The sequence below is a fragment of the Lytechinus variegatus genome, chromosome 15 (assembly GCF_018143015.1).
Source record: "Lytechinus variegatus isolate NC3 chromosome 15, Lvar_3.0, whole genome shotgun sequence".
Lineage (NCBI taxonomy): Eukaryota > Metazoa > Echinodermata > Echinoidea > Temnopleuroida > Toxopneustidae > Lytechinus > Lytechinus variegatus.
The window spans coordinates 30,398,693-30,421,715 of NC_054754.1; the positions used below are offsets into that span (position 1 = coordinate 30,398,693).

General features: G+C 35.9%; 2 protein-coding genes across 2 annotated transcripts; one reads left to right on the forward strand and one right to left on the reverse strand.

Annotated features, from left to right (window-relative positions):
• On the reverse strand, positions 1-18,288 carry LOC121429100 (U3 small nucleolar ribonucleoprotein protein IMP3-like). Its single transcript, XM_041626003.1, has 6 exons — positions 18,153-18,288; positions 3,629-3,736; positions 3,139-3,293; positions 2,750-2,801; positions 2,163-2,235; positions 1-405 (listed from the first exon to the last, which is right to left on the reverse strand). Exons 1-6 carry the CDS (start codon positions 18,284-18,286, stop codon positions 382-384), a joined length of 546 nt encoding a protein of 181 aa, XP_041481937.1. The 5' UTR covers positions 18,287-18,288; the 3' UTR covers positions 1-381.
• A 170-nt stretch (positions 18,289-18,458) lies between these two features.
• LOC121429102 (cilia- and flagella-associated protein 77-like) lies at positions 18,459-22,579 on the forward strand. The gene is made up of 4 exons (XM_041626005.1): positions 18,459-18,677; positions 19,732-20,072; positions 20,610-20,715; positions 21,254-22,579. Exons 1-4 carry the CDS (start codon positions 18,630-18,632, stop codon positions 21,485-21,487), a joined length of 729 nt encoding a protein of 242 aa, XP_041481939.1. The 5' UTR covers positions 18,459-18,629; the 3' UTR covers positions 21,488-22,579.
• The last annotated feature ends 444 nt before the right edge of the window (positions 22,580-23,023 follow it).

Genomic DNA, 23,023 nt, shown 5'->3' on the forward strand with positions numbered 1-23,023 from the left:
CTCTCTCACCCGCTGTTTTCATACCAATTGGTCCAGCAGTGTATACATCCAGAGGAAGCACTTTTATAGCTACCAACGCAGACATGCCAAGTCTCATGCATTATGTGTGAGTCTCCTGCATTTATCTTGCTCACCCGCTCAAATCTATTTGCCATGCGAGTATCACAGCCTATCCCCATAATTATACATGACACACAATGGCTGAGATCTCATGCAGTCATAGAAAATCTCAAGCATATCTGGGTATTTGAACTTGGCATCTCTGTCAACAGCATTCTCCTAGAGCAACGATTGGGCCAACCTCCAGTCGAAAATGTGTTCCTTTTCTTCATCCTTAATAATTATCCTCTGTGAGTAGCCATTAGCTGTTCTGAGCATCGTTCACATCAGATCAAAATCATCCCTCTGAAACAAGAAAAGGAAAAATTAAAAATATGTTTTGGGAAAAGGAAATCAAACTTGTGGTGATATGTGGCAGGTTACATATAGGGGAAGGCGGGGTAAGTTGAACATTGTTTTCAACTTTGAAACAAAAAGTAGTTTTTTAGAGGGAAAAATATGAATTTCAGCCAAAAAAGTAAAAAAGAGTGTGAAATAGGTAAGTGCTTCATAAACACACATGTCTATATATAATAAAGACATGATAACAACATTATTAGTCAAGGTATGGATCTTCATTCTTGTCAGTCTTTTATATGATGGATGCATAATAAATGTGTGGTTATAAAATTATCGCACTAAGTTCAGACTGGGGTAAGTTGAGCCAAACAGCATGGGGCAAGTTGAGCCATGGTAATTCCTATGGTAATGTATCTTAAAAAAACAAACAAACCATTAAAATTGATGGAAATGCTAGCTGAAAGGAGCAAATTTACATGACTGCTCTTTTCCTTTTAAAGGATGTTAGTATTTATAGAGAATTTGCAAGTGAAAAGACATTAAGCAAAAAATTGACATGCTGGTTCTCCCCTCATACATTTTGTACATAGTTTTTGTGGCTCAACTTACCCCAGAAGGTGGCTCAAACTTACCCCATATATGGGGCAAGTTGAGCCATTTGACACCATTTTTTTCAAAGGTCACGATGACTTTCAGTGTGGGGATAGAAAGTTATATATAGGTGGAAAATATTTCAGAAAAATTAAATTTCACGGCAAGGTACTTATTTCGACAAGATTATTAATCATATCAATTCTAACATGCAAAAAGCAAAACTGTCACAACTTACCCCGCCTTCCCCTACTGTATACTGGAATTATTCAATTAAGTTTTAAATAAAGGGAAAATAGCAGGGCCATAAAATATTATATCAAAGAGACATCTTGAATTCAGGGGCCCATAAGTCACTTTCCATCAATTATTTATATGCCCTACTATACCGGGGGTATATAATTTACTCTTTTATCACAAGACTTTATTCTCATTTTCAATATGGCCCTTGGATACTAAGCCTATCATCAATAAAGCCCAATAGACATAGGAGTGATATTTTCAAACTTCTATTTATTTAATTTCAATTACTCTACCATGGCGTTACAGTAATATAGTCTAAGGAGTCAATAAGTGAGCTATCAGTTTAGTCATCAAGGTTGAATATGAAAGATTTAATAGTATGGACATAAAATTTAGAAAAGAGATGTATCAATCAGGGCCATATGATTACAAATAAGAGAGAACCGCACTGATTCCTGGGGCCCATCTTAGTTGCGATTGATCCGATCAATCACAACTATGGACAGCCAGCAAAGTCAACATATGACATGCATGTTTGTTCAAACATGTTTCTAGATATGAATGAATATCCATTAAGTCAATGATTTCTTGACAATTTGGTGTTTTCCTTTGTTTACAAATTTCCTGTGGAAAAATTATGACACTAATGGATTTCCATAGAGTTACGATTGACTGGATCAATCATAACTGTTTGTAAGATGGGGCACAGGTCAATGTTTTGAACAAAATTCACATGCATCAATGATCATGATTTGTCATTGCCATTTAGAGATCAATTGCAAACTTTTATGTTACGGAGCTCTGGTTTCTTCACTTCCCCTGAATGATTTCATAACTTGGGTTGAAACTTTAATTGGAATAGACTTTATATTTTGTGTGAAGTACTACTGAGGGTCGTAAAGGCATTGACAGTGTATTAAACAAATTACCTCTTCGTTGTATTCCACAATGTGTTTCTTGATCTTTGATGTATCAGTCCACGTTACAAAATCTTCCATTGATCTGAATAAACAAACAAGATATAGACAAAGAGAAACATGAGACTTGTTCATAGAGTGATAACATTAACATATTAACATCAATAATATTAGTAAATAGGAATCTGCCTAAGTCAATCGTCTTTGCACCACTGAAATCTGTTAAAGTTTAGACAAAATTTGACTTTGAAGATATAAGACAAGTATTGCATATTGTCATATCAGAGTGACTTAATTTTTTTTTATGTTCTGATAAAATGCTTCGAGTTATGCAATTATTCTTTATGGAAGGTCGACTTTATACAAAGTCTACTGTATGTGAGATAAAATGCTTGATAAAATAGGTGTATTATTTCAAATATCGCAATTAGTCAAAACACATCACATGACAACTTTTCATTGCACATTGCACTGTAGTACATAAAGATGCACAAAGAAAATTGACATTGTATACTCCAATATATCGGTGCTATCATGACAGAGTAAGATAGCAACAAAAATGTACAATGAGACTTTGAATACAAAATTGAAATTTGTACCTCGTAACAAGAAAAGCTGGATCCAAGACTAATTCTGGACCGACTCTCACATCTGAAGAATTAAGGTCAAGGAAACAGACTGAAAAAAGGTTATTTTCCAATTCTACACAGTGAACACATCAAAATGATCTCAATACAAATTAAGAAATGGCATTAATACAGAAAATGAAAGAAAAATGAAAGGGCACCTGTCTACAGAACCTGAACTTTACAACACAAGTTTTATTATCAATCAACATTACTCATTTTCTAATAGAATTAATATCTATTAATGCAAAGTGTTGCTGCCCTTTACATTTGTTAGTCAGAACCACCAAATCTAGACAAAAGTGCACTTGCTTGAAAATCAATAAGAAAATCTATTTAGCAAACTTTATTGTAAAGGATACGGCCATGCTGAACAAACTTGACTGCTGACTCCACCTTCTCTGCCATCTTTAACTTGACCATGACAACAGGAAGCCTTCTTCTACAGAATGATGATGCACTCACATTATCACAGAGGGCTAAATTCTGTTTGGTTGCTATGATTCCAATGTTGTACCTTTACATTATGCACAAGTGATTAGAAAAATTGTAATCAGTGAAATTCAGCTACATGTAAACAATGAGTGTGATACAAAACCTCAATATACAAGCAATTTATATATCGGTACAATAAACATAAATTAGTAATGTTTCAATGACATTGCTTTTAAATACTAATAATGCTCAACTGCAAAGTCTATCTTTCCACAAGTATTATGATGATGTATCATAAAACACTATTCTTTAATAAATTTCAGCCTGTTTGTGCTTATCTGCTAATAAATCAATATTATCACCTGATAAATATCATAAAAAGTTAGCAAAAAGAATACATGTAGGAAGGTGACTTACAACTTGTTTAAGATCTGATTTGTGCATTGATTCCTAAATGGATCCTTGCTGTCAAGCTGCTTGATCTTATTGGCTAAGGTTCTGACATGACGGCTTAATTTGTTATACCTGCAAAGTAAAGAGTTTGTATGTTAGAATGTGGCGATTTAGATAACAAGAAGTTTACTGTAATACATAAACATGCTACCTTAGCAATACATTACCCTAGGGCAAAGGTTGAAATTTCTGCAGTGGTCAAGGGCCAACAGAAATATGAGCGAGGTCATCACAGATAGTCCTCCCTAATGACAACGTCCCCTCAAAAAAAAAAAAAATACAACAACCAAAGCCCCCAAACCAACTCTGCAAAGAAGGGTGTCGACCATACACTTTCTGTGAAAGAGGTTAGGCAAATTTTATCTCCATCTTTATAGGAATGTGTGATATTGAGAATGGGGTTAATACAGGAACAATTTTGGTTCAGCAGCGAGGGCCAAGCGCATATATGAAATAGAGGTAAATACTTTTTGGTTATTTTTTTTTGGGGGGGGTAGTGGGGTTATTTGATATTTTGACAGGGCACTTTATTAACTTCAAGGCTTAGTGAATTACCAGAATTTGCCTTTCAGATGTGGTAGAGCCAAGGATGAATAATGTATGTACATGGAGACCTCTACTTAATATTATCTAACATTCTAATCTTACTGGAGTGAAATAGCCTTTGATTTTGTTTTTATTCCAGATGTTTATGGTCATGCGTCATGAGGTCGCCCCCTTTTGCGTTACATGGTAATTTTTGCTTTCCCAACGCACTTTCAACTTTAAAAACATTTATCTGACAAAGTATACACCCTATGATAGCAAAAGTATACATTTTCTGAAAGGAAATTGCACAAGGAATCCAAATCTGCACTCAAAAATAGCATTAGGTGTAAGGCAACAGTTTTACATGGACTTGAATAGGGAAATTCTGATATTTTTTTTAATCTCATGGTTTTTGTCATAAAATTTTGTGTAGTACCCCTATGACAAAAATAATGCTATATTATGACAGAACACATTCAGACCTTTCTAACAATATATAATTGTGTAGGGTTCATGTTCAATTAATGATCTGAAAATTGACCCTGACTTTAGCCAAAAAAAATCATGCGTTTCAGGAATCATATACTATATATCAGGTGTTATAATGCTTGCAATACCAACATTTGTTGGGTTTTCTTTGACTTGTACATCAGAATTTATAAGTTATTAACATTTTAAAATGAATTGAAGGTACATGTAGGTACATAAACAATTCAAAGGAAAAGTAACAATTGAAATGTAAGTTACACAATTTGCTTAATACCGAGGCTCTTATTACAATGATCTGCCAAGTGATGATGACATGCAAGAGACAATGTCTATAGGTTCAGGAGTAAAGACTGAAACAAGTTTGCAGATGCTGTATGTACAAACATACATAAATTTATATGACTACTGCAGCTTCATGAAAGAAGTTTCTAAAGTGCAATTGCACGCATTATATCCACATAGTCTGTGTTTGATAGTTTAAAGCCATGGCGGGTTTTGATGAGTTCAAAGCCAAAATATAGTATGCAGTCCTTTGGTATGATAGCATTTGAGGTAGGTTATGTCCATTTGACCATTTCACACAGACACTTATTGTTTAATGTCAGTGTGTGTATTTAGTAAAATATGTATGTGTGAATGTGTAATAAGACATCAGTGAAGATGTACAAACTTGGTGCTTTTAAGAAAATAATGCTAAACTTTCTAAAATTCATAACACATTTTCTGGATGTTTGAAGGTCATTGACCTTTGTCAGTTAATAATTTGGATGATTTGCCTTAATACTGAGCAGTATTTTCATCCCCTCAGAATTGTAGGAAGTGTTTTTTTTTAATTGATGCAAGTTTAGTGCTAACAATAACTGTCATTCAAATATGTGTCAATCTGGAAAAAAATGTCAAAATTACATGTAAGACATTGCAAATTTATCAGATTTTTATGTTTCAACTTAATCACACAGGTCTATGACATGGAAAAACATACTTTTCAATCATCAGACAGTAAAGTAGAGTACATGTATGTTAGCTTTAATTTGATACCAAGTTTGTAGGTTTAGGCCGAGTTTTGACAAAAATATTGATGCTTTCCCAAAAATTGCACCAAAAATTTTGTTTTCCCATTGACTTTGTACAGGCAGTGCCGCTTCCAGCACCACCCCTCATCACCTCTCGTGTCCTGACTTTTGAGAGCTTTAACTCAAGTTCTATAAAGTCTACAGCAATGAAACTTTCCAGGCTGTTGCATTATTAATTCAGCTTTAAAATGATACTAAATTTGTTGGAATAGCCTTTATGGTTTTGAAAATAATTAAGAATTACTATAGCACGAAGCGAAAATGTGTAACAGCACCACCCTTTGGGGGGGGGGGGGCGAGCTCATGACGCATGACCTTATTTGTTTTGAAAATCTGAAATTTTATTTTTCAAGTACCTCGCATATTCTACGGATTAGAAAGCTAAAAAGACTGCAACCTAGCCATGCTTGATTGAGAATGGACAGGAATAACCATTGCTTCTGGGAATTTATTCTTTACTTATAATCTTTATTTGCTATGCTTTATATTTGACACTGGCATTTGATTTATTTCAGCTGTTTATGTCATGAATATACATATTTTGATATTTTTTTTTACATTTGGAAAATAATTCGTAAATGAAGTTACATGTAATTGAATTTATTTAACAATATCTAACGTTTAACTATCATCCCCACAACCAACATAGTTCAGTGAAACAACTAATGTGCAGAGATTGAAACTTTTTCTGTCTAGATTGCGAATTGATTTGAAAAAAAAAAAATTGGCATTTGTTTTGATTCGGATCAAAATGATTTTTCAAACAAAATCACAAAATTTATTCAACAAAATGAAACTAAAAATAAAACCTATATTCAGTTCATATCCTCCACATACCATAACTGCTAAAACCATTACTGGCTATACAAGCACTTTTCCCTTTTGGATACCTGTATTGTCCTCTTCTTCTCTTAGTATTTATGGCAACAGTCGCTTCAATAAATAATTTTGCCCCACAACTTTATTTTCCAAATCAAAAAACAAATACTGTTGTACAAAAGATTTATTCTGAAATTCATCAATCTTTTTCTTTGTTAAATTGTCTTCCTTTTTTTGCTTAAATCATCTTTTTCATAACCCTGCCCCTCCAAAAAATGGCTTTTTATAAATTTTTAATGAAAAATATCGTAGAAGGCTGGCTTGTTAGCTCTGATTTCAACCAGCATGATATTTTTGATAGGATCAAATCCAAACAGATGCTTATATAAATGCAAAAATCCAAGGTTCCTAAATATGTGTATAATACGATGTTGAAGGACTGTATCTCTGAAATTCCTTATCAAACTGGAATGCTCTCTGTAAAGATGTACTTTTGAATTGGAAAGAAATTCATCTGAAAAATTGTAAATGTTCAATCAATACCCATTTCAATTCTTTTTATTTTAAATTCTTTCATAGAGCAATTGCCCTTTTTAAATAAGATTAAAAGAAAGGACTCTGCAAATTGCAAATTTTGTAAAAGCAAACCAGAAACATTTGTACATTTGTTTATGGAATGCTCCCACATTCAACCTCTTTGGAATGAAGTGATTAAATCTATAAATATGAAAATGCATAACATTAAATTTACACTCTTTGAAAGAATGTTTGGATTCAAAGACGATAGATATGTAACTTATATTTTTGTTTCATTGAAATATTTTATTCATATTTGTAAATTCCAAAATAACTCTCCTACCTACCAAGCTTTTAAACTTCATTTGAATGTTAATAGAGAAACAGAGTATAGTATAGGATAGCCGAAAAGCAAGGTAATCTAACTCTTCATTTCCGCAAATGAAGATTTGAGCTGTACATGTACTTTGCTGTGAATGTTCATGGTTATCTTTATAAAGAAAAAGGAATAATGGAGCGACATGAATTACATCAGAGAATAACACTGTCATGTACATTCATGTCGCTCCTTTATTCCTTTTTCCTTTTTTTAATTAAATTTTTGTTCATATTCTAATGCCATGAGTGATATTCCATGTAATTATTTTTTTATTGCTGTTGTATAATTTTGTTATCAATAAAAAATGAATTATAAAAAATAGCTTTACAGTCAAATTGGTAATAAAGAGAGAAATCAAAACAAGCACAACAGAAAATTCCATCTCCTTCTTCCTCCTCTGCTTTTATTGAAGTCAATCATAAATCAACTATTGAAATAAATGATCCCATTAAAAAACAAAGACCAAATTTAAATCCTAGTATTTTAAATTTTCACTACGTCTACAACACTCCTAGTACCAATGAGGTCCAAACATTAACATGTATGGACCTCATAGGCGACATTACCCAAAAATATGGGTTAGACAATGCTGTTCTGATTTCCAACCCAAGACTTTGGTAAATGTACGCCTTAATACAAATTGGAGTTACGTGATATGACTTTCTTTTGTTGGGGAGACATTAAAAGTATTAATTAAGTAGTTCAAATTAAAATATATTATCATTAAACTTACATTTGAGGCCCTTTTTGTTGATTTTCGGTGAGCGTTCCACACAGCTGCGACGAGTGATCAACTCCGAAGTGATACGCGAACTGGTCAGCTGATCGGTCAGGTGATCGGTAGATTATCTTTTTGTCAGAAGTTCATAATTTATGTAAAGCGTATCAATCTTCAGTATCTTGATTCCAAAGTATCAGTATTGCAGATAAATGTCATTATTGATTGGAATCAGTGGCGGATCGGGGGGGGGGGGGGTGGGGGTGGGGGTGGGGGTGAGCATTTCTGCCCGATCCCCCTATTGAGATTTGTAGTAAATATTTTGGAATTAAATACGTTGTTCATACTAGTTATGCGACCCCTCCCTTATGATGATCACAGCATTATTTGTAATGGGGATATTTCGTTCATAATTATTCTTGTCTCTTCTTTCTCCTTTTTAGCCTTTTTTTGCTTGTTAAAACCTTTTTTCCTTTTTTTTTTGGGGGGGGGGCTCGCCAAATTTTACGTGGGTCAAAATTACCTTCATTTTTTTCATTTGTCCAGTTCTACGCGAGACAAAATTACCTTCGATCATTATTATAGTTAAAAACTTTTTTTTATTTTTTATTTATTTATTTTTTTTTTTTTTTGGGGGGGAGGTTGCCAAATATCACGCGAACGTTTGTCAGCTTTTACTGTTTTATTCGACTTATAATCAAATATTAAATGGGGCTTACCACAGTTTTTTTTAAAGTCAATTCATAAGAATATTCCTCCTCGGGATTTGAGCTTTCTTTCATGAAATATCAATTTTTTTCATGATTACCAAAAATACTTAAAATTTTTTATCGGTGTATGCCTATAAAGCTTTAGCTCATGCGTTGCGCCTGCCATATTTTAATGCTGATCAACTTTATGCTTTTAATGAATTCCTAAAAACAATAAATTCTCAGATCATCAATTTTGTCGCAATCGAATAATTCGATTGCGTCTCTCTATCAGTTTTGAATATTCATAAAAAATATCAGCTCGTGCTCTTTGCTCATAATATTTTGATTAGTAAATTCTTCTCTTATATAATCGAGTCGGATAGATAGATAGATAACTAGAGAGAGAGAGTTGGGGGGGGGGGTCCCTCAGCTACTTGTCCTCGCTTATTTGTTATTATTTGTTATTATGCTCATGTTGTGAGAGCTTTGTGTTTTCACATTTTTTTCTTTTTCAACCTTTTTATTGTCTCGGAGCTTCCCTCTATTTCTTTACACTATATTATAATGTAGTCCTGTTTCAATCATTGGCGGCGGAAGCCCCAAATTTTAGGAGGGGACAACCTAAAAAATTTTGACAAGCAAAAAAAAAGGCTCTCAACCCAAACATTTTAGGGGGGACGTAGGAAAATAAATTGACAAGCAAAAAAAAAAGGTCAACAACAAATTTAGGGGGGAACGTCCCCGCTTCCGCCGCCTATGGTTTCAATTCTTTTTTTGTTCTCATTTCAATGAAAACATCATTATTAAACTGACGTACATGTAGAAGACTTTATTACGAAATTTTGACATTGTTTTGTTTCATTTGTTTGGCTTTCTTTTTTTCTTCTCCTCATCTTCTTTTTCTTCTTACTTTTTCCCTTTCCTTATTTTCTCTTCAGTATTTCATTCAGGTATCCGCCAATTTATACAACACCAAGCATATAGAGGCGGATAATCAGTGAGGGAGCATGACGGTGTGCCGCTCTAAAAAAAGGAGGAATATTAGAAGAAAAAAAAAAGAAGAAGGGATGGGGAAAAAATAAAGAAAAAAAAAAGATGATGATGGCAATGACGATGATGAAAATTATCTTGGTGATGATGATGGTTGTGGTGACGGTTGTGGTGATGATGATGGTGATGCTAATGATAGTGGTGATGATGATGATGACGAGATGTAATTTTGTTATTTTGTCTTTGAAAAAATTAAGTAGTGCAAAGTTGAATTCATTTAAAGTTTATTATGAAAATAGCAGAAAAAAAATTGGTATGCGTTCGAGGAAAATCCATCCCCCACCAATCTTTTTCAAAGGTAAGATTTTTTTTGCCCGGGGGGGGGCCACTTCCATTCACGAGTGGATACCATGCGCGACCATGGGGTCTCGAAAAGCACCCTAAACACGTAATTTCCATATTCTGAAAATGCACCCCTTAACAAGTATTGGCGTGTGAAACCCTACCCTTAACAAGTATTGGAAACAAAACGATACTCTTGGCAAATATTCCCTGAAATGAACCCCTAAACAAGTACAGGAATGTTTTATTGTTACGGGTACGTCCTTCGGTCGTCGGCTTTACCTTATTTGGTTTAGTACGACCCCACCTTCTACACCTCGCGCAAATCGGACTCTAAACACGAAGTGTTGGAGCAAAAAGGACATCCTTTATAAAACATTTTGATTTTGTTTTATCATCCCCGCAAATTAGACCCTAAACACGACGGTTTTCCTAGCGAATTAATAGATACCCTTTTTTCGTTATTTTTGTGTTTTTGACACCCTTATCACGTTACGTAGGTAACGTGCCCTATCGTGAAAAGGACATCCTTTTTACGTTTTTTTTTGGTCGCGCATGGTATCCACTCGTCAATGTAAGTGCCCCCCCCCCGGCCCCCCGGGTTTTTTTGTGACGGCGTAGGCCTTTGCAAGCAGCTATTATTATGGTAAAAAAGTAAATGAAATGTCAAGAAATACATGATAATGATTTTTATGGTACATTTTAGTAGGCCTATATCAATTCATACTTGTTATCAAAAAGAAAAAAGTGGGTCGTTACGGACCATTAAAAATGGGAAATTTGGGCATTTTATATTTAGGATAGAGCAACTGCTCGTTATAGACGTCACAATAAATCAAGCATTCTAAATTCTATCAACTCCATTTTTTGTCAAATAACACCTTCATCGATATTTTGAAATGATTTTTCTCATATTTTCATCATCTTTTTATCAGGGTGAAATTCCCCTTTAATTTACAAAACAGATTCGCAAACAATATCAAGAGTAGTGGGAGGCAAGGGTGGAAATCTAAGGTAGGGGACCAGGGGCTGGAAAACAGGCAAAAAAAAAAACAAACTAACAAAAAAAAACAAAAAGGAAGGTTTATCACCCCCAAAAGAAGGTCGTCTCGTCCAAAATACATGTTTTACTTCGATTTAAATGATGTAGGCCTATTTCTTTCCATCATATATAAAAGAACAAAAATAGTAGGGGGACATTTGATAATGTGCCCCTACTATTTTGGGTTAGGGGGAAGTGTCCCCCTGGGATTTGCGCCCATGTGGGTGGGGGGTGCTGCACCGGTTACAGCCCGATAGACCGCGGGTCCGATAGACCGCGGGTCCGTTAGACCGCGGGTCCGATAGACCGCGGGTCCGATAGACCGCGGGCCCGATAGACCGCGGGTCCGATAGACCGCAGTGTGTGTAAAATTATGATCAGGACAACATAGTGAAATCCATGTCATCAAGAGGTCAAAAGGTCATTGTTACGAGTCCATGGGGTTCTATAACGATGACCCACAGGACAAATCGCCCCCTGACATCTACTTCAAGGAAAATATTATCTCCATATTTTTATCGTCGGGGATTGTTACCCCCCCCCCCCGAAATATGCCCTCTTGACGCCACACGGAGCCTCTAAAATGACATCGACTTGACGACATGGCGAGATACTTTATTTTGCCATGTCGACTAAATAAGCTTATTATGTCCGCATGGCGAGATACGTTATCCTGCGAAGTCAGTCCACTTATAAAAAGACATAATATGTCAACATGGCGAGATATTGTATCTTGCCAAGTCGACTTAAATATGTTACATGTCAACATGGCGATATATCGGGATTCTTGGCGGGACTTGTACACTTCATATCTCGCCATGTGGACATATCGACTTGACAAGATAGAATATATCGCTATGTCGAAATAATAAGCTTATTAATTACTTTAATAGGCGGCGGAAGCGGGAAGGGAGGAGGGCTTTCCCCCTAAATTTTAGGTGGGAGGACGGTCCCCCCTAAATTTTTAGTTGAGAACCTTTTTTTGGTCGTCAATTTCTTTTATACGCCCCCCCCCCCCTAAATTGAGTTAGACCACCCTAGAATATTTTTACCCCCCCCTAATTTTGGTTGATAACCTTCTTTTTTTCCTTGTCAAAATATTTTGGTGGTCCCTCCTAAAATTTTGGTTGATTTGCTTGTCAATTTTTTACCTGTGTCCATCCCAAAGTTTCAGGTGGATCCCCCTAAATGTTTTGCCTTCGGCCGCCAATGATTAATTAAGACATGGTAAGATAAAGTACCACGCCATGTCGTCACGTTAAGGCATTTTCACAATTACTAGTATTATTTTCATAATTATCTGGGGTAATTGTCTGGAGAGTAAATTTCCGGGGGGGGGGGGGGGGGGTAACAGTCCCCGGCGGTAAAAAATATGGGGATAATATTTTCCTTCAAGTAGTTGTCAAGGGGTGATTGCCCTAATTGGGTAATTGTTATAGAACCCAGGCGCGGATCCAAGATTTCAAGGGGAGGGAGGGGGGGGGGCAAATTTGACCTGATGTTTCGCGCCCATGTGTACTTTTCGAAAAATGGCGCCCACTCCCTCCCGGCCAGGCTAACTTAAATTATCTTATAATCAAATAAAAAAACAATTAAGACCACTTTTTAATGTGTTCTTGAAAAAAAAACATGAATACATAAATACCAAAAGGTATGTGAGACACAGGGGCCGTTCCAGCCTTCGCCAATAGGGGGGGGGGGGACATAATTTTTGTTTGTTTCTTTGAAGGGGTAGTCCTCATTAGTCACTTCTTGGCTTTATTCTTATAAATTAATACATAATATCGAAGAGGATTTTTGTTTGTTTCTTTGAAGGGGTAGTCCTCATTAGTCACTTCTTGGCTTTATTCTTATGAATTAATACATAATATCATAATCCTCATTTATATGATGCGAAGCGCGAACTAGTTTTTGGGGGAAATTTTATGTATTTTTTCCTAAAATTTGAACTGATTCTGGGCAATCCCCCACAGAAATTTTCAAGCTTGCGGCATATGCTGGGGATGCTGGTAACTGGCTTGCGGCATATATGCTGGTAACTGGCATGCGGCTAGCTTAGTAAGCGTGTAATATGCGTGCAGACTAATAGTTAAGCGATCTTTTAGCGAGCAGGGACTGTTCGCTAGCATGCACTCGCTTATTAAGCGAGTGCCCTGCTAGTCGCATGCTAGTTACTAGCAAGCGGCACGCTTAAATTTCTGTAGGGGATGTTTGTTATCCTGAAAAAGACATGTATGCAACTTAATAATTACTACGAACGCAAAGCGCGAGGGGAAATGAACTGATGAAAAGGATACCTGTTAAAGTAGCATTTAACAATCAAAAAATGCGAGAGCGAAGCGCGAGCTGTAAAAAAATCGAGATTTAGACCTAAAAGTGGGCCACTCTGTTCATGTTTTGTAAATCATCAAAAGGATGAGTAATATGGCGTCTTCCTACATTAATAATGCGAGCACAAAGCGCGAGCAGAAAATTTTTGATATTGTGATCTGAAACTAGATAATGATTTAAATTAGAGAACAAGTTGGGTATCTGAATAAACATGCGCGAGCGTGTTTCATATTTAGACCTAGAATCTAGGCATTCTAAATACAACTTTAATCATGAAGATCATGAAACTTTGATAGTCCGATCTGAAAAAAAGAGTCAATTTCAGCTTTATATTTCTAGCACTTTGTTGAAAAATTGTAAGGTGGATGGATCGCACTTAAAAAAGAGCTGATATTATTATTACTTTGAGTTTTGACATATGACCGGGACATCCTTACGACATGCCATCATATGAAAATGATGACTATCTTCCTATTCATCTTGATAAGCGCGAGATGAAACAAAGCCTAAAGGGACAATTTAATTATTAAATTGATATCATATTTATTAATGCCTAATGAGGGCGCGAAATCTGATGATATCATGGCATAAAACTGGACATTTCACTTTTGTGATTATGAATAGGATGCATCAGTTTATATATTTTTAACCATTAATGCGAGCGCAAGTCGCGAGCTATAATTTTTGATAAACTGTCATGAAAAGGGGATTTTAAGTAGTTTGTTGTATAAACAATATTGAAACATTTATATAACTCACCAATCAAAATGCGAGCGTGCAGCGCTCTAGCTGATGCACCTTAACAATCAGACCAGAAAAGGGATATTTTGAACTTTATGGATTACACGAAAATATAGGTACCTGATAAATCAAAATTTGCGAGCGCGTAGCGCAAGCAGCAAATGTTCACATTCAAACCATAAAATTGACATTTTTACAGAGCACTTTTTAAAAACCAATTGTAAATTACACAAAATAATGAAAGTTCGATTTCCGAGGTGAAATATGAGTTGTATATTGACTTCCAAACTTGATATTCGAACTCCGTATTGAACAAGATATGTAAATCACCTAATAGGCAATGTGAGCGCGAAGCGAGAGCGAAAGTTTTATATAGTTGCACGAAAGATTCTTTTTATTTTCCAATTCTTCCCCTCATCTTATTTTATGCCTTCGTCGTCCTTTTCTTCCTTTTCTCCTCTCTTTTTCCTCCTTTTCCCCTTCTTTCTTTCCTTTTTTTTCTTTTTTTGCTCCGCCAAGAGGGGGGGCTCGGCCCCCTGGATCCGCCTATGGTGACAAGGGGCGGGGAAAAAGGTTATCATCGCCAAAGTAAGGTCATCTCGTCCCAAAATACATGTTTTATTTCGATTTAGAATGATGTATTTCTATGATTATCAAAGACCAAAATAGTAGGGGGACATTTGATATTGTGTCTCCCCTACAATTTTGAGTAGGTGGGACACTTCCCCCCTGGGATTTCCGCCCATGATGTAATATCAATGGGAGCGCGAAGCACGAGTGATGGGGGGGGGTTCAATTTGGTTTAACTTCTCACCAGAGTAGGCCCTATTAGAATATTGTGAACGGGAGCTGTAGTTTCTGTACTGTTGTTTTAGTATACCCTTCAATATTATCAATGATAACCTCTAGGAAATATGCAATCTCGACTAATTATCCTCATCAGTGGCGTATTTATTCAGCATGGGTGCAGGGGGGGGGGGGCGAGGGCACCAAGATAAAAAATAAATGAAATAGGGGGGGTAGACGTTAAAGAAAATCTGAGATTTCATTCTTGCAAACACATTGAGGTATCTCACAAGGCCTAAATAAATAATGAGAACGCGAAGCGCGATCTGATTTTTTTTTTTAGAATTTTCCTGTATTTTATCCTAAAAGCCTAAGTTAGGGGCGGACCCAGCTTTCGCCAATAGGGGGAGGGGCCATTTTTTTCACCCATATTTTCCCCGATCGGCCGCTCAAAGGTGATTTGTCCAAGTGCCGTAATGAGCCAACAATTTCGAGGGGGCTCGATATGGCGTATCGCATAAAATTAATAAGAAGTTGGCAATGAGCGAAGTGAGCAAGCAGATATGTTGACACTTTTATTACAAAAATACAAGGTTGTGATAGATTTTGACATAATATTTGGAAAATAATAGTATATTTCATCCTAATCCCTTTCCTTTTCTCTCTATTTTTTTCTTAGCCTTGATTCTCTCTTTTTTGTTGGGGGGGGGACAAACGCCCATGTCCTAACAGTCCTTTCCTAGATTTACTTTATAAGCAACATGAATGTGTTATAATCTCATACGCCATATGCAAGCTAAAAATTAAATTTCATGTATATTTTCCTGAAAATTTAACATTCTGGGCAATGTTTGAGAACCTGAACAGGACGCGTATGTTACTAGATAATTACCGTGAGCGCGAAGCGCGAGCAGAAATGTTAAATATTATGGACTGGTCGAAAAGTTAGTCATCAAGACGATACATATTTCAACGATTAAACTGAAAATTTTTGATATATTCCAACCTAAAAAGATGATATTTCAAATCCCCCAATGGGACATTCGACATTCATTTCCATCTCTCCTTTTCTTATTTTTCTTCCCATCTTTCTCTCTTTTTAATATTACATGTATTCTCTTCCTATTTTTTCTTCTTCTTTTCTTTTCCTTTCTTTTCTTTCTTTTCCCTCTTCCTCTTTTTTTCTCTTTCCTCCATTACTTATCCCTCTTTCTTTTTCTTTCCTTTCCCCTTTTTCCTCTTTTATTTTTTTTTCTTCTCTCCCTCCCCCTTCCACTCTCTCTATTTTTATTCTCTTCTTTTCCCCTCTTCCTCTATCTCTCTTTTTTCTTATCTTTCTTCCCATCTTCCTCTCCATTTAAATATTCTCCTTCCTTTTTTTCCTCCTTTTCCTTTCTCCTAGCTTTCTTTTTTCTCTTCCTTTTCTCTCCTCTCTTTTTTCTCTTCTTTCCCCCTGTTCTTCTCCTTTTGTCTTTGTCTTTCCTTTCCCCCTCTTACTCTCTTTTCTATTATCTTCTTTTCCCATCTTCCTCTCTCTTTTTATTCTCTCCTTTTCCCTCTCCCCTCTTTTTTTGAGCGAGGGGGGGGGATTGGTGAGGCAGTTCCCCCTTGCCCCCATGGATCCGCACCTGATAGAACCCCATGGTCTCGTATCATTTCACCTTTGGACCTCTCGATGACATTTGATATATCTGATCATAATTTTACACGCACAGCTGCGGACTATCGGACCCGCGGTCTATCGGACCCGCGGTCTAACGGACCCGCGGTCTATCGGACCCGCGGTCTATCGGACCCGCGGTCTATCGGACCCGCGGACTATCGGACCCGCGGTCTATCGGGATGTCCCCGCTGCACCTCCTTTCGGAATCATTATGGAACAGTGTGAATAGTCGCTGTGATTTCGATCTCATACCTATAAAAAAAATAGAACAAAAGAACGCCTTGACCACAGGCCAAAATGCCTAACAATTTTTCCGCGGCATTAACAACTCTCGTAAGGGGCGCTCCATTTATAAATAGAGTTGCATGTGTAGCTGTCTATGGCAACAGAATCCATCGCAGAATTGAAGCCAGAAGCGTGGGAATTTGGCAGAAAATTCAAGAAAAGAACCGGTGAGTACCGATTTAAGAGTAATTATATATTCATTAACATTTATTGAATCATAAGAATAAAGATTTTTTACGGAAAGAAAGCTTAGTTCTAAGCTAGGGCTGCCCAAATGCGCGTGAGTGGAGTCTCAGTTTCTTAAAGGGGAAGTCCACCCTGAAGAAAACTTTGTTGTAAAAATAGCAGAAAAAATAGTAAAAAATATTGGTGAAGGTTTGAGGAAAATCCGTTAAAGAATAAGAAAGTTATTAGAGTTCAAAGTTTTGGATTTGTGACGTCATAAACGAGCAGCTGCCCCGTGTGTTATGTAATATAAAATGCATGAATTTCAAATTTTATATGGTTGCTGGTGACTTAATTTTGTTTTCTATTCATGATCGGGTGTGAAATGATTTGTCTATTGATATACAAAAGGTACAGTAAACACCATTTTCAATTTTCTGAGAAAATGACATTTCATTGATTTTTTACCATTCGCCATGTAGGAATGCTGCATGCTGCTCGCATATGACGTCACAAATCAAATAATTGAAATTCTAATAACTTTTTAATTATTTGATGAATTTTTCTCAAACCTTCGTCAATATTTTTTATTATTTTTTCTGCTATTTTTACAATAAACTTTTTGCCAGGGTGAACTTCCCCTTTAACACGGGTAAGTATTGCGGTGTCGCCTAGAGTGGTCTACAAGTACAAGTAGACAAGCAAATGAAAAAGAAAATTCTGTCACATCCCATGACAATTCATTTTTGTCAATGGCCACACTGCCACTCTGAATTCTTTGTATAAGACACTCACACTTTGAACAATGAATAAATTACATGAGTTTACAAACGTTTCCATCGCAAGTTCATGTACACTCACTTTATCACTCATCCGATTACCCTACGTGAAAAGAAACAAATGGGACCACATAAAAATTCTGCACCTACTTTGTGTAATCTTCCCTCTTTTGAATGTGGTAACGCCGCATAATTTTTACTTCATGTAGGTTGTTATCAACTTCCCATGATATAAAGTCAACCTTCTTCAGCAATTTCTGTTCATGATACTTCAATTTTCTCATGATTACGATCAAGAAATATGATTGTAAACAAGTCGCACGTGGACTGCTGGCCGTGGATTCACCCGGAAATTCGGTCGCATGTTTGTCGCCCTCTGCGACTCATCCCCATGGAAATGCGAATCAATACACGCCCAATACAGCTTTGTTTATGGTTACATGCACCTACCTAGTATAGGCTACCTGTTCACTGTTTTGCTTCTGTTGCATTGTCCATGTGAATCTCATCGCTTGTACAATTGAAAACAAGGCGTTAATGCAAGAACTGGCGGCGTGGAATAAGCTAAACTGGACATTATTTTCGGCTGTAAATCCAATCTTTATAGAAATCTGAAGAGGAAAAACAATGAGTGCACCATCAACAGCTCCTTTTGACAACCCACTGCTCAAAAAGGTGAATATTATCGTATTAAATTTTGCTCTAACGTTTCTAGTCTTCCTTAAGTTTATTTAGGGCCTAATGCCAATGGTTTTAACTTTTTGAGATGAAACTAAAACTTGAAGTTGAAAGGGGAGGTGGCCGGTGTTTCTTTTTTTATTTCCATAAAAAAATTAGAAGGTAGATCTCGAATTCTCTAAGTTCTAACCCTTTGGAATGATTGAATAATGTAACTAAAGTCTAATTCCTGGTTTATTTGTTACTTGTTAGATGTCTAACACAAGTAACAATGTAAGTTTGGGTCTATTACTATTACTTGTATGGTCAGTTCCCCCATGTCTGCGCGGTCTCCCAAGTCTGCGCACCCGCGTATCAGCGCGATTCTAGTAAAAAAAGATACGCAACGAGCGCGAACTTTACACATGCAATACATCGACAGATTTTCTTTCAAAAATCTGACTCAAAATGGTGGTAAAATATTGAATTCAGGGCATTTCATGTGACAGCCTCAAAATACCGCCATTGTCATCAAAATCCCTGAATCGTGTGCATAGTGAATGAGTGTGCAGACATGGGGTAGGCCTACCATTTTTTTTTCAATCTGAAAATGACTGCCCGAGGTTTTTTCCAAGAAAATCATATATTTCTTTTCAATTTTTTATGAGATATTTGGCACACTAACTCATTATGATGTAAGGTACATTATCAACTGAAAGATTTGGTGAAATAGGAAGAAATTCATGTTTAATCTTAACTCAAATTGTTAGGTGCGCAGACTTGGGGCCCACCATCATACTATTACTGATCATCAACATTCATGCACCATCAATGACATGGGCAATCATAATGAATAATATTTTGTAATTTTAGTAATGTTATTTAGCCCAGCCATAGAAACGGTACCCTAAAGTGGTGATAAAAAGCAGAAAAAGAGAGAAAAAATAAAATTGTTAAGATCTAGATTATGGATTTATTCCCAGAATATTTTTTTTATTATTTCAATTTTTAAAACTGATCCCTACCAAGAATGAAAATTATTTTTCCTCTTTTTAAAATTTTTACATTCCAGTCTCAACTTGGAAGGCCTTTACAACGAGGATACAGCCTTCCAGCTGATGCCAACTTCACATATGGACGTCCCAACCTGAGCAAAGATAATGGAGCCTCCGAAGCCCTATCAGGATGGTCTCCTAGTGGTCCTTTGATGCCCATCAGCAACACAGAACGTAAACCAGAAAGAGACTTTATCGCTCTCAACAAAGCATGTATAGGTGCTGGGTTGGTGACGGCTAGCGATCAGTTTCAGTACAGAGCAACACATGATGTAAGGCGTAGGATATCGGATGAAGAGAAGAGCAAGTCCAAAGTTAAGAGGATACCAGCATCCATGACCTTTGGAATCTCAACCAGGTAAAGAAAGATTTCTTTCTTCATCCTCCTCTTCCGTCACTTCTTCCCCTTCTTCTCAGTCTCCTCTTCTTCTTTTTTTTGCAGCATTCCTAATAAATAAGTCGATTATCCTGGTGGTAAATATCTGGTATTAATGAGCCATAGTTTTACATAAACTAGTCACACTCCTGTTTGAGATAGAGTTCAAGATATTTGCCCAAAAAATACCTTTAACTACTTTGCACGAGTCTGCAGCACATAATTATAAGCAATTGAAGTTTCCAGGTAAAACATTAGTTCAGGAAGGCTTGTCTGTTAATATGTCAAAAGCAAAACTTTTGTCATAATGCAAATTAGAAATAAAAAATTTCCATTGCATTGGACCAAAGAATTGAAATGAAAATTGATATTTTGTTTCATACAAATATCAATATACAATAATCCAGAGCTGAATTGATCGATTCATAATGAGACTCCTGTAATCTTTTTTTGCCTCAACATTTTACTGACTGAATTATGATCACAATAATGATAATCTGTTATTTTATTTCATTTCAGGCCATCCACTCCAGTATTTGATTTATTGGAACACAAATATCAAGATAGATGGTTGCAGGAAAGGAGAAAGTCTGAATTAGCAAAGAGAGAAAGACATCAACAAAAGGTGAGCTTACTTTCTTCTGTTAATTTTTGTACAAGTCAGAAAATAAGAAAAATCTAAAATTACAATGTATGAGGTCTTGAAGAATTAACAAAATTTAAAGATTATAATTGTATTAGGAGAAGAGTATTTATTCAAAGGTATTGATGGTAACTAATGATTTGTAATTCGATGTGTATACATAGTTACTCAAAACTTATTGCTTAGAAATGTTTTTGCTGTTGTTTTAGATTTCAAGGCAGGTATCCATGTAATCAATTTTTTTTACAAAGTCTCATTTCAAAGTTTTAATGAATATGTTGTGAAATTCCAATTCTAACAGTTAATACTTAATAGCATTTTAACAACATGGAACCCAGAATGAATTGATATAAAACACAGTTGTGATAGGGTATTAAAACATTTTCAACAGAATAAAGAATGTCTTAATTCCTATATACTATTTTAAAGTAATTGCCCCCCAAAAGAAAGATACAAACTAACACACTTTCATAAGAAAATCTTCCAATATGAATAATCCTGTTCTTCATTCTTTACACAGCAAAACATGAACAGAGGAATCTATGAGACGCGTGCCTCCCTCCTCAGGAAACATTGCCCCCCTGTTGAAGACCCACCTCTCTGGCAGATGTCTAGATTCTCTCGTCAGCTACCCCACCTTGAGACATTCCGCTCACCGAATGCCCGCCAGGAAGCATTTGCCCATCATGCCACCGACTGTACAGCTCGCACTGGAGTGTTTGGACATGGAATATATGAAAGTGCTAAAAGCTAAAGAACTTTTTGTATAACTGTAATGAACTCTACTATTTTGAAGCCCAGAATGAGACTGGGAGTGTAATTGTGCTCCAAAAAGTATTTGATTTCCTTTCTGTAAATGAAATATTTCCCTATTATTTAACTCCACTTCAGTGACTACAATTAATCACAGAAAGTAATTCTTCTTTGACGAATACTGGTGTACCTACTACACAGTTATGTTTTTGTCAAATGATCATTGCATTTGATTATTTTTTTTTAATCGTGTACTTAACAAATTTTGCAACTTGAAAGAAAAAGGACAATGCTATTTCTGTTTCGCTATATCTCAATAAATGGGCATGAAGTTTATCATCATGTTAATTTTTTGTAAGAGTTGATGATGATCAAGAAATATGGGTAAAATCCCACAGAATGATGCTTATTACCAACCGTTAATGTGCTATACATGTATCTGCATGGCCTTTGCATACGTCAAACCTCCTGGGACCACTTAATTCTGTTTGACTTACAAACCATTCAGTATAGAAAGGGGTACAAAATGATTTTTGCTGACAGTCAAATTGTCTTATTAATCAACACAATAATGCACATGGAATGACATGTAAACATTTCAAAACAAGAAACTTCATTCAGCTTGCAATTTCAAGGCAAGTACACAAGTACATGTATTTCACAATCAATGATAAATTCTATGTGCACTTGTAGACAGATGCATTTGAAACTCTACATATGAATTGCCTTGTGCAATGAATGACTGAATGAATGACTAGTACGAGTTCATGCTGGCTGTGAACATGACAAGAATTCTGACTGCTTTCAAAAGTCTGTTATGTAATGCCTTGCTTTATTTTGTATTAATAATTTTCATTATACTTCCTAATTTTCCGTCAACGATTTATGCAATTTATCTTCTACTTTATCATATTACTAACTGAATCCCACTTGATTTTTTTTACTGTAAATATATATTACTATAATGTATATACATGTAAGTCCATCTGTTGGGTTGACTTTTATGGATGAATTTGTATGCGTGTCTACTCAATGATCATGTCAATGATATTTATTCATTCAGATTTGAGTCATACTAAAAGAATTGAAAGTATTTAAAGTCTAACATCTTATTTCTCTCACTGAAGTCTTCAGGCACCAAGATGTCATTTTTATAAAATTGGCAAAAGTAGGGGTTTTATTCAGGGGGGAGGGGGGTATTAACGTGTTAACTTCTTCAGTTATGTGTGTGTCCATATGCAGGTGGGTGTGTGTGTATGGGGGGGGGGGGGGTAACTGTTTGCAATGGCATTTGCGATAGTGATAGCCATTATGTTCTGTTGTCTCAAAGACTAATGATAAATACATTAACCAGGAAAGTTTATTTCATGGAACATTTTAATTATATACAGTTCTGCTCATATGTTTAAATAACAAAAATAAAACAAACATTTACCGTAGCCAGTTCCAAACTCTGGTTTAACTTAGCTAATGGTTTGAATCTGCTTTAACTATGGACAGATGAAAGCATCAACATGTTTACAATTAATTGACTCGT

Excerpts from the sequence above, each read along its gene's own strand:
- LOC121429100 (XM_041626003.1), bottom strand. The coding sequence starts at position 18,286 with ATGAGAAAATTGAAGTATCATGAACAGAAATTGCTGAAGAAGGTTGAC. Across the intron at positions 3,294-3,628 it reads AATCAGATCTTAAACAAGTT|GTACAACATTGGAATCATAG; the intron begins GTAAGTCACCTT and ends CATAATGTAAAG. Across the intron at positions 406-2,162 it reads TTGTGGAATACAACGAAGAG|AGGGATGATTTTGATCTGAT; the intron begins GTAATTTGTTTA and ends TTCTTGTTTCAG.
- LOC121429102 (XM_041626005.1), top strand. The coding sequence starts at position 18,630 with ATGAGTGCACCATCAACAGCTCCTTTTGACAACCCACTGCTCAAAAAG. Across the intron at positions 18,678-19,731 it reads ACAACCCACTGCTCAAAAAG|TCTCAACTTGGAAGGCCTTT; the intron begins GTGAATATTATC and ends TTTACATTCCAG. Across the intron at positions 20,073-20,609 it reads ACCTTTGGAATCTCAACCAG|GCCATCCACTCCAGTATTTG; the intron begins GTAAAGAAAGAT and ends ATTTCATTTCAG.